The sequence below is a fragment of the Melanostigma gelatinosum genome (assembly GCF_949748355.1).
Source record: "Melanostigma gelatinosum genome assembly, chromosome: 5".
Taxonomy (NCBI): Eukaryota; Metazoa; Chordata; class Actinopteri; order Perciformes; family Zoarcidae; genus Melanostigma; species Melanostigma gelatinosum.
The window spans coordinates 415001-427500 of NC_136638.1; the positions used below are offsets into that span (position 1 = coordinate 415001).

Sequence of the window (12500 nt, forward strand, 5' to 3'; positions counted from 1 at the left end):
TCAACTTCCTATTTTTCCCCTTTTCTTGTAAATTGTTATGGTGACTTTCCTATGCCCTACAGCCACGCGCTTCCTACGATGATATCAACACCTGCTTCTCTTCATCTGTCAGTGAGAAGCTTCACCAGGAGGCTCCAGCAGCAGTGCAATCAGTCACTAGTTTAGCAACACGGACCAGATCCATCACCAACCCCCCCCACCAATGCTGCCCATTGTATTCAATGGGGTCCTCAGCCAAACTGCCAGACTGTCTGCTAGGACTGTTCTTGGTACATGAATGGTTCTTGATGCTGTCAGCTTGATACAAAATGTTGGTCATAATGTGTAGCCATGGTTTTGAAAACATTGCGAATGCAACACGTATTACCCACTTGTAGGCTACAGGCGAGTCGATCTATCCGCCAGGTTCATTCTGGCGCTACCATTGGCTCCAAGTCCCCAACAGATCAGATATTTAGTGTGCTAGATATCTGGAATGCATCTTTAGCTGCCTTGTGTCTTTGAACAGTTCACACATAGCACGGGCGCTGATGTGCGAGCGCCCAGCTGACGCGCTTTGGCCTCTGATCTCGGACTTTATCTCAGGAGCTCCAAAATCAGGGCTAAAGTCTTGTAGTTTTATGAATTGTTCACACTACACCAAGTTTGTTCCTCACTGCCTGTTTAACCTCACTGTACATACATGCGAGTGTTGTTTGTGTGTGAATGTGTGACTGAACAGTGAAGGGATCTGAGGCCACTGGTCCATCAACTTATTCAGGCCACTGTGAGATTGATGTACGTGTGCTTGTCCAGGTGTCCAGGTGTGAGATTGACTCATGGATCGATAGTGTAGTTGGTAACAAAAGATGCTATTTCACAACTCACTGGACGGCATGCGCGCCCCACACACACACACACACACACACACACACACACACACACACACACACACACACACACACACACACACACACACACACACACACACACACACACACACACACACACACACACACACACACACAGCTGGTGGTGGGCATCCTGCAGACTGTTGATTGTCCGATCACACAATAACAAACAAACACTATCAAACAACGATGATGTGTAAAACAGCTGACCTGGTCTGTTTATCATCAGTATTGCTGCACAGAAAGGAAACAATGTGATCAGACTTTCAGGGCTGAATCTACAGCAGTGGATGGATAGTGCAGTTGTAGTTGGCCACTGCATGGGCCACTGCATGTTTGTCCACACAAACATGATTTCTGGGGATCATTGACATATAGGTTAACGACAGTTAAAGCTCTTTGGACCATTTTTTAAAATTCCAGTCCTTTCAACCACATTTCAGTCTTCGTCAGGCTGCTCACAGTGCGAACCGATGTTGATGAAATCTCCAGAAAATGCAAGTAAGTTGACCGTGAAATAATGTTTGAATGACAAAAAAAAGTGAGCAAACTCACGTATTCCTGCCCTGTTAGCAGTAGTTGGCTTTTTATTTATTTATTTTAAACTGATGACTGTAAAATCCTAAAAACTGAAATATTCAACAATTCTGATCTGATCCAATTGCCAATCTCAAGTTAGCTTGTGTGGTTATGAAATATGGATCATTCCATTGTGGCTACATGAGGGTCAGCATATTAAATAATACCGTTCGTAAAAATAACTCATGTGCTGTCAATCAAGGTCCTAAAGTCAATAAATCACCATTGCAGACGAAGCACAATCCAAATGTCCTCACACACAAGGAAGAGCTAGAAGGTTGACCCAGGCAGTGGAGACTGGGACGGTCCAGACTCTTGTTTAACCTACGGGAGGATAACCACCGCAGTGTTTAAAGTCTGTTAGCTATCTGCAGTGTCAGACATACTTGATTCTGTCATTTATTTTTTTCCTTCATAATGCAGGCTGTCATTTAATTAGTTGACATTGTGAAATAGTTTAGCCAAACAACTAAGCACTGCCCATCAATCATTGCAAAGAACCATTAGGTATCTCTGCAGGTATTTACAGCGTTATCACAGCATATTTAATCCAACATGTTTCTTTTTTGCATTTTCTGCACATCCTGACATTAAAATGTTCATTTGAACCAGTGTGTATGCACCTTCTGACTGCGGTATTTGAATTATTCATATTGTTGACAAGCAAAAATAAAATGTCAAGCATGACAAATCAGACAGATCAAATGGTGACCGCAGATCAACTGGTGACCCCAGATCAACTGGTGACCCCAGATCCTCTGGTGACCCCAGATCAAATGGTGACCGCAGATCCTCTGGTGACCCCAGATCCTCTGGTGACCCCAGATCAACTGGTGACCCCAGATCAACTGGTGACCGCAGATCAAATGGTGACCCCAAATCAACTGGTGACCCCAGATCAACTGGTGACCCCAGATCAACTGGTGACCCCAGATCAACTGGTGACCGGAGATCAACTGGTGACCCCAGATCAAATGGTGACCCCAGATCAACTGGTGACCGCAGATCAAATGGTGACCCCAGATCAACTGGTGACCGCAGATCAAATGGTGACCCCAGATCAACTGGTGACCCCAGATCAACTGGTGACCCCAGATCAACTGGTGACCGCAGATCAACTGGTGACCCCAGATCAACTGGTGACCCCAGATCCTCTGGTGACCCCAGATCAACTGGTGACCCCAGATCAACTGGTGACCCCAAATCAACTGGTGACCCCAGATCAACTGGTGACCCCAGATCAACTGGTGACCGGAGATCAACTGGTGACCCCAGATCAAATGGTGACCCCAGATCAACTGGTGACCGCAGATCAAATGGTGACCGCAGATCAAATGGTGACCCCAGATCAACTGGTGACCCCAGATCAACTGGTGACCCCAGATCAACTGGTGACCCCAGATCCTCTGGTGACCCCAGATCAACTGGTGACCCCAGATCAACTGGTGACCGCAGATCAACTGGTGACCCCAGATCAACTGGTGACCCCAGATCAACTGGTGACCCCAGATCCTCTGGTGACCCCAGATCAACTGGTGACCGCAGATCAACTGGTGACCCCAGATCAACTGGTGACCCCAGATCAACTGGTGACCCCAGATCCTCTGGTGACCCCAGATCAAATGGTGACCCCAGATCAACTGGTGACCCCAGATCAACTGGTGACCCCAGATCAACTGGTGACCCCAGATCAAATGGTGACCCCAGATCAACTGGTGACCCCAGATCAACTGGTGACCCCAGATCAAATGGTGACCCCAGATCAACTGGTGACCCCAGATCAAATGGTGACCCCAGATCAACTGGTGACCGGAGATCAAATGGTGACCCCAGATCAACTGGTGACCCCAGATCAACTGGTGACCCCAGATCCTCTGGTGACCCCAGATCAAATGGTGACCCCAGATCAACTGGTGACCCCAGATCAACTGGTGACCCCAGATCAAATGGTGACCCCAGATCAACTGGTGACCCCAGATCAACTGGTGACCCCAGATCAACTGGTGACCCCAGATCAAATGGTGACCCCAGATCAACTGGTGACCCCAGATCAAATGGTGACCCCAGATCAACTGGTGACCCCAGATCAACTGGTGACCGGAGATCAAATGGTGACCCCAGATCAAATGGTGACCCCAGATCAAATGGTGACCCCAGATCCTCTGGTGACCCCAGATCAACTGGTGACCCCAGATCAACTGGTGACCGGAGATCAAATGGTGACCCCAGATCAAATGGTGACCCCAGATCAAATGGTGACCCCAGATCAACTGGTGACCCCAGATCAACTGGTGACCCCAGATCAAATGGTGACCCCAGATCAAATGGTGACCGCAGATCAAATGGTGACCCCAGATCAACCGCACTGCTCGTTCACCATGCAGCAGTCTGAAGTGTACCACAGAGCTCTTTTGAATACAGCTGGTTTCCAAAACAAATCTTTGTAGCGCTGCAAATGAACGAGGCAAATGTTTGTGGTGTTGTCATGAGGTGAAAATACACAATATGGACAATAACGCATCAGAGTAAATGGCAATGCCATAAAATGAAGAATTTAACCAGCCAAGAACACAGAGTGCAAGTTGAGTTCATTTGACTTTAAACCGTAACACCTGCGTTACCGAAACACCGGCCAGCGAAATAAACACAGGCCAGCAAACGCAACACCGGGCTGGATCTCTCCTTAAAACAAGCTGTGCTGGAAGCAGAGGAAGACAGGAGCTGTGCAATGAAAAAATAAGATCAAGGGAAAACAATTCTTAAATGATAAAATAGCTATCACTTTGTGATTCTGTTTCGGCCAGCAGAGAAGGCTTAGCTGGCCCTGACGGCCCGCCACTGGTGTATTATTACACCAATAGAAACAAATAACCGGAGCTCTGTAGGACAGCACAGAAGGCCCACCGCTGAAAGCAGTAGTGTGTTCACGTGAACGGAGCGAACAACATTGGGACCAGGAGACGAGGGGGAGACACCTACATTCAATTCAGAGTAACGTGAACAGTGTAAGATACAGGAGAGAAGAGGTTACAATATCAAGATTAAGAACAGGGCACAGCAATCTACGCAGCACACTACACATGACAGGGAAGCATCCAACCGGTCTCTGTGAGCACGAGGCACCAGGAACTGTACACGTCATCACCTGCTGTATTAGACACAGCTCAGAGAGGAGGGGCATGCTGGGAGAAATGCAGGCTAGGGATGAGAGGAAGAGAGCTGAATAATACAATAGAGTGGGGATCTAGCAATCTGGGAAGAAGGTGCTTTACAAACGTCTTGCGAGCAACGGGTCTGATGGGGACAGTTCAGTAGTTGGGAACATAGGAACTGACTGAAACCGGAAGATGGCAGCAATGCAGCAAAAAGGATGCAAGCTGCTGTTAAACACCACAGAAGAAGAAGAAGAAGTGAACGGGGCGTGTTAAAAGCATTTAACAGTGAAAGTCATGGTGAGCGGAGGAACTTCAGAAGTCCCCGGCGTGGTGGACAAAACCGTTGCGGCATGTCGGCGTTGTTTAAAGAGAAAGACACACGATAACGGCAATACATCGGACATGTCCACACATATGAAGCGCCACCATCCCGTCTGTCAGCGACGGGGACACTCCGCTGTGGAAAACAAAGGATTTCTAAATCTGGTTAAAGTGCTTGAGCCATGCTACGAAATCCACTCACGCACCTTCGTCAGTAAGATCGTTCCTCTATGAAGAGCAAAAGAATGACACACTGCACCTTTAAAAGCTCTGGAAAAGCGAGAAAGTGGACGTTGAGTCATGTTTTGTCAAACCCCTGTGTTTAAGATCCTCAATAAACTTGTAGTGAGTCAATATATTGTTATGATGACTATCGCACATATCATATACCACAATCTGGAAAGCCCTGGGAAAAGGTAGTAAGTGGACCTTGAGGAATATAAATACCAGTATATCTGGTTATCAGTAGTATTACTGAGAGTTAAAGTTCTTACATGGAAACAGTAGTTTGCCAAACAAAATTTAAAAATCAAAAACAGAAAAATTCAAGGTTACCTTAATTGCTATTTCCAGGGCTTTAAAACACATGTCATGGTTTCCCTCTGTTTAACGAATAGAAATAACTTAACTTACGAGCTTCTGTTAAAGAGTTCATTGTGATGGCTGTATGCAGAGTGAGCAATCTCTATCCACCGAGGAAGACGGAAGAAGGTGCGGTTTCAAAGCTAATTGTCTGTAAGACTGTCGATGTAATAAATAAGGAGCTACTTTGATTGAACATTAAGCTGAAACACAAAACACAATTACCATTATGTTGAAGCATCAGTGCGTCCTGCTATAGCACGCTGCTGTACAACCTTTGAAGCACCTCTACACTGTTGTTTTACTTCTCCATTTTAAAAGGACTTTCTGAACTCAGTGTTCCTGGAGCTGTAACCTGCTCGTCTGAATGCAGGTGCCTTTTGTTGGTGTGTGTTTGCACATAGCAGCATATTAATGAGTATGTATAGGTGCAGCTCTTACCGTTTCTTTACTACTAATGCAGGACAGAAGAGCGAATGCAATTCCTCTCTGACTTCAATGGTCTGAGGAAGATTGTTGTTACATTTTTTAGACTTCAGGAAGTATGTGAGCGCATGTGTGAGTGTCACTCCTCACCAGGCTGCTCCTCACTCTTCCTCCTCTTCTCCTGCTCCTCCCTCAGTCGGTCCTCCTGCCTGCAGGGTCGTCCCTCCTGGTCTCGGGGAATGATCGGACCATGGAAAGGACACTGACGGACAAAGAGTCACAGCTCAAACACCGACACACTGACAGAAAATCACTCTGTGTTCCTCCTGGTACCTTGAGGCGGTCCTGTCTCTGGCACAGCTTTCCGTTGCCCAGTGAAGCACTGCAGTAATGGTTGACAGGAGTGAAGCTCCCAGGGAAGGCGATATATCTACTCCTGCTCTCTGCCAGGAGCTCCTTGTTCTCCACCTCCTCATCCACATCAATGGGAACCCAGAACTGATGCTGAGAGGACATCCTGCACAAGGACAAGACATGGGACCATAAGTCATGTTTCAGAAACCCGCATCTCAGATGCTTCCACAAATAACAGAGTTCTGTTTATGGAAGCCCTGAAAGGCAGGTGAGAAAAAACGATTGATATATTCTATATTCTATTTTATAAGTCTGATGGAAACAGTTTTCTCTCCTGTGTTGAGAAAAGATTTTTGCCAGGATAAGCTTTCATGAAATAAAGTGACGTTTTCTTCCTTCTGTGAAACAGGTGGAAGAAAGGTTTGCCAGCATCATTTTTTAGGATTTTATTCGTGACTTTTTTCATCTGTGAAACAGGTGAAAGAGAACGTCTTGTTAGGTCAACATCTTTTGTTCATTTTACAATCATTAAACAGCGAAACATCAAATCAGCTGCAATAGCACGAAAAGTATTCATGGTTCCTTCTTCTGATTTACATCATTTGTTAACAGAATATATGTACCTTGTGTTTAGAGTGCATGGAAATATCAAAACTCTCCTGAACAGGGAGGTAGTGGTGCACTTCAGCCTCTAGTGGCCAAAGATATGAATACAACAACAAACAAATGATCCTGCCAGAAACACAAGAGAGAAACTGTTTAGTTCAGACTCAGAAAATGGATTACTATCTGTGTTCCTCTCACTTGCCATGCAGGGCTTCCGTCTTTTGCTGTATGGAATTAAATGTAAAAAGTACTGTAGTGGAAGTTTTGAGGGACATTGATTTTTCTTCCCCATGTGTGAAACACTGAAAAATATGCACTGACATTTATTCAGATATTGTAACAAAGATATGCCAACCCAGGTTACAATTCGACATAGCATCTGAGAGACAAAACACACAACTCACTAAACTGTACAGTCATGTGTACAGCTGTCTTTATATCTATCAGTGACACACCGTGTGTGTCTGGTGCATTACTTGACGATCTTGCCAGCGTTGGGCTGCTCCTGGCCCCAGTAGTACAGGTCCAAACCAAACGGAACCACAGGAGCATCGACAGCCTTCTGGTCTGAGCTGGGCTGAGATGAACTGGGACCTGAGGAGCTGCTGCTGGAGGAGAGATCAGTGGAGGGAGAGTGAAACCAACTCATTCAACTTCAGAGTTTGTGGTCAACTATCACAATTGACTGAAACCTTGATGTATAGACTGTCAGAGTACGTGGACAGCACTTATGGAATCATATGAAGCTGGTGTGTTTGATGCTTACAAAGGAGTACAACGAGGGGAATTTATTCAAATTAAGTTTTGAATTGCTTGAACTAAAAGTTGACCTCTTTAATTAAAAAGAAAAAGTGACTTCAGGAGTTATTGCATGAGGTATCAAACTGCAGCACATCTGTAGTGCTAGAGCTAATATGGTTCATCTCTAATGATCTCTTAAAGGATGCTGTAGAAATATGTAAAATCAATAACGCCTCACAACATGATTTCTCCATTGAAGGTTAAAGGACATGTGGCATCAAGCTCTGAGGTTGCAGATCGAACTTTCGTGTTATAATGGGTAAGTTCGGACTCCCCAAAGTCACACAAGAACACAAAAAAGCTAAGTGATGGTGGCAGAGTTTACCAGCAACTCACATGTCCTGCGAGGAAAGATGATTGTGTTTGTCACACGAGTCTAGTGGCTTTGAAGAGAGCATAGAGGGATATCAGGGCTTCAGTTCCTGTCAGAAGGGCTGTCTAACGTCACGGTACAGAGGTGGAAACATTCTGAATCCTGACGTACTCCATGCCTGAACTCGGGGCCTTTCGCATTGCATCAATTTATGTTCTTATATCCGTGGTAGAGCAGAAGTGTGATTACTTTGCTTCGTGCCGTCACCTCCGCCCCAAAAGCAGACGTAAGAACACGAAAGGACTCAATGCCCATGCACCTTAGTTCAGTGTGAGAATAAGGTGAGCAGGGTGAACCTGGTCCCACGAACACGAACACTCAGAGGCTTCGGGATTAGGCCATTCAACTGGCAAACTTTTATAGGCTTTAAATTACAATTTACAACCAAAGTAGAACAATAACTTCTCCTCTTGAAACATTTTGTCCTTTTTGTGCATTTTAGTGACACATTACTGTTCGGAAATGTGTTTTAAGTTTCAGTAACAGTTGTAAATCACAAACTGAAGGTAAATGTCTGGTGTGAGAATGCACACTCCCTGAGTCTCTGCAGGAGGTGGACGGAGAAGAGAAGGTCAGAGGAAGTGAAGGGAGATGAGGAAAGGTGAAAGGTAGAGTGATAGGACTTGTCAGTAGGTGCACCTGGATTGTTTGGGCAGAGGGAGGTTCTGTTTGAGGTGGCGCAGTGTGGCAGCTGCACATGTTGGATCCTGATCCTCCTCTGTAAGCCGCTTCAGCCGCCGAGAGGAGGACGACAGAGGTGGAGGTTGTTTTGTGACTGGTGCTGTTGAGGTGGAAGGAGACGGATCCAAACCTGCCAGCAGAGACAAGAGGAATTAAGATCCTATGAACACTGTCCTGTAATGACACACTTTGCTGTTTCTCTTTTACAAAAGCCTGAAGCAAAGTGTAAATCATTACAACCCACACAAAACATATGTCCCATCCAATCCAATCACTTGTACATCATTCATACATTTACTGCAAGGATATGTACACATTGTACTTTTGGCTGTTTATCATAATGTCAGATTGACCTATTTGGAGCTTAACAGAATTGACAGATACAGAATGAAGTTATGAAAGTGCTTCTGTGCATGCGTGTGTGTGTGTGTGTGTGTGTGTGGTCAAACACTGGGACAACCAGGGTCTCTGGGGACTGAGCAGGACTTGGACCCACACACACAGCAGGTGAGATCAGAGGGAAGCAGTAAGCCGACAGCTGCCAACATGCTGATCCCACACATTATTGGGGCTAAGCTGGACGCTTCAGAGACTCGATCGCCGTGTTTTCTACTTGAACAGGATAAAGGACTGTTTGCATGTTCTCCGCTGCTTACAATTTACAAACAAAAACAACAAACTGATTTCTGCCTGAACGTATAAATGTGGAGAAGAACAAAGAGGAAAAGGTTCCGAGTGTTAAATACAATCCTTGTTCTGAACTAAGAACTACTGGCACCAGCTCGACAATCTCACAAAGGATTTCATGCAATTCAAAGCAAACCAAAAGGTGAGTTCCAAGAGGAATCATGTGTTGCTGTTTGTCATGTCATGCCGTGTGTGTCTGAGATGGATGTAGAGCACAAAACAAACACCACACGTTACATGGTAACCACTTGAAGCTGGATCAAACATTCTATGCTGAAAGTCATGAAGAAAAAAAATTGTTTTAGTCAAATCCAGCTGAGCGAAATCCGGTCGGCGTTAACTTAAATAATGGATGATTTCATTGACAGAAACTTCATGAACAAACTTTTCGTTGTTCGTTTCATTTCAATCACAGCTGATAACGACGGTGCTAGCACTGTTATGAGAACGTGGAACTAAATCCATTTCGGGTCAATACAAATGTGAGATTTGTTCCTCTTCTTGTTCTTACATTGTAGTACTATGAATGGTTTGGGTTCATCGGACAAAACAAGACATTTAACATCTGTTTTCTGCCATTTTATAGACCAAATATTACTTCACAACCGAGATCATTCTCTGCAGATTAATCAACCAGTATTTACAGCTCTGGGCTCCTGAACCCTGCTTATGGCCCCGTCCATTACCGTGGACACGTTTTGCACTGTTCAATTTTCAAAGTAAAGTTCAACATAAATAAATAAAACAGAACTAAATAGTCAAGTGATTGCCGGTTACCACAGCCTCGCTCTTTCTTTGTCGGATGGTGAAACACCGACTCAATCTGCTCTTTTCAAACTGCCACATGGCGGAGGGTTGTGTGGATGTTGTGGCTGTTAAGACACACAGATCAATGGCAGGAAAGGTGTATAGTTGTGTGTATGTGTGAGAGTGTGAGGGGGGTTGTTAGAGAAAGAGAGAGAAAAGAGGGGTTGAGGGGGTTTGAGCCAAAGAGAGCGAGGGAGACAGCGAATGAGGAAAGGCAAAAAGAGGTATTGATTTTCTCGGGTTAAGCAGGGCCTGTAATTAAAATGTTAATTTGAGAAAGAGAGAGATAGTGTCCTGACAGCAGAGAGAGGGATAAGAGACTGATAATCAGAATGACAGAACAGGACAGAGGGTAAGAAAGAGAGGAAGAGATAGAGATAGAAGAAGAGAGGAAATAGAACAGCAGGCTTTCTCTGAATGAATGAACACTGGAAGAAATTCAAAGAAAGGAAAGAGGAGAATAAATGTAGAGAAATGATGAACGTGATCCACTGGCTGAGATGAACAGACAGGAAGACAGAGAGCAATAAAGGCTAAGCAGAGAAAGAGAACAGATGACTTGATGAAGGAACAGTACTCAGGGCTACAAACAAATATCAATCACCTTTGAAATCCGAGAGATTCCTTTCATACTGGCATACTTTGTTTTTTAATTCAATCAAATATATATGAATAGACGCTATAGCGTAACAGCTACAACTAGTTTACAGGAAACATTATAAACTGGAGCCAACTGGAGCTGGGCGACACAATTGTTGTCATCAACTCATTCAAATTACAGTACGAAACTTCTACGACTTCTCTGAACTCCCACAGTTCATAGTGAACACGCAAGTTCTCTTCAGCATCAATATAGCAGCATGCGCTAATACAAAGTTGGTCCCAAACGGGGGAATGCCTCTTCAGCAAGCTCAAGCAAAGCACTGGCCGCTGTGAAGCGTGCCTTAGTCTGTGTCAACTAAAGGCAGCAGCACGACTCATTTATTACATCATCTGAAAGACTGGGAGACGCATGTGCCACTGTGGGTTGCACAAGATGGCGGCGGCAATAAAGCTCATGATAAAAAATAATAAAATTGAAATATTTTTTCATAGAAAATTAGAACCTAAAAAAACGTAAACTTTATGATCATCATATACATACAGGTACATGCATGACATTTGACCTCTGCATCTAACCCATCCTGAGGAGCAGCGGGTTCAGTAGGTCGACCCGCTCTTCCCACTGAGCTGCATGTAAGACGCGCCACTGAAAACGCTGGCAGAGCCAGCTGCTGGGTTCCTGTCAGCTACAGCCATCGCTGTGAAAACATCTCTCCGTCACAAGTGTGTGTGTGTGTGTGTGTGGCATTGTGCCACAGGGCATGCACCTTAACATATGTTTAACCGTGTGGTTCTTTCTTCAGGAATACAATACATTTGCATGCTTTATATATCTTTCAAAAAAATTGGTCAAAGTAAATAATTCCTCTGTCGTTTGAAGACCTAGTTTGTTTAAAAAAAAAAAGATTTGATGTGAAAAGATGTGTGATTTTATTTTGACGGCATATTGTCCCCATCATGCTTGGTCACTGACAGCTATTGGATGGTGGAAGTGGCCGCTCAGACGAGAAGGTGACACAGAAAACCATTCGAGTAGGAAGCTCGATAACTATCAACAATGTGTAAATGTACAGACTGAAGAGTACAACCAATCAAACAAACAACCAATGATATGTATGCAGGGTCCTTTCACTTCTGCTCAGTCGCTGGTGTGTGTGTGTGGGGGGGAATCTAGGTGCAGGGCTAATAGGGGCTCATTAAAGAGGTTGCATTGTTAGTTTGGTATGGCCCCTGTAGATCATTACCTAGTCTACTAATCACCCTGACACACACACACACACGCACACGTTTTGCGCATATCAGATACAATCTAATTACTTTAGCGTCTAATTGATTAGTAATGGGGGGAGGTGGGAGTGGAGAGGGCTCACAGGTAGAGGAGAGGCTCAGTGTGAATGTAATGACTCAGGAGGCTGGTGGGAAAAACTCGCCAGGGGTCAAAGGCCACCTCTCAGCCACAACAACATGGCTGACGTAGCAATAACAGCACTGTCTGCAACATGTTCTGTTGCGGTGCCATCAATACACACACACATACAGTAAAGACTGACGTTCACTATGAATCTCTATGAGTGATGGTGAGAAGCTTGAACATGGCTGACAGAGCAGCACTGGGAGAGCTTAATGCTGACTGTT

The 12500-nt window shown here is 44.8% G+C and overlaps 1 protein-coding gene across 4 annotated transcripts in view; it reads right to left on the minus strand.

Annotated features, from left to right (window-relative positions):
- uvssa (UV-stimulated scaffold protein A) overlaps positions 1-12500 on the minus strand; it is a 42595-nt gene that overhangs the window by 5264 nt on the left and 24831 nt on the right. For 3 of the 4 annotated variants that reach the window (XM_079268057.1, XM_079268054.1, XM_079268055.1), the window contains 4 exons: positions 8727-8898; positions 7390-7521; positions 6287-6470; positions 6104-6215 (listed from right to left, as the gene is read on the minus strand). In XM_079268057.1, coding sequence (XP_079124183.1) covers positions 6104-6215; positions 6287-6470; positions 7390-7521; positions 8727-8898 — 600 coding nt within the window. The remainder of the gene's footprint in view (positions 1-6103; positions 6216-6286; positions 6471-7389; positions 7522-8726; positions 8899-12500) is intronic. The other variant, XM_079268056.1, reaches the window with a different exon arrangement.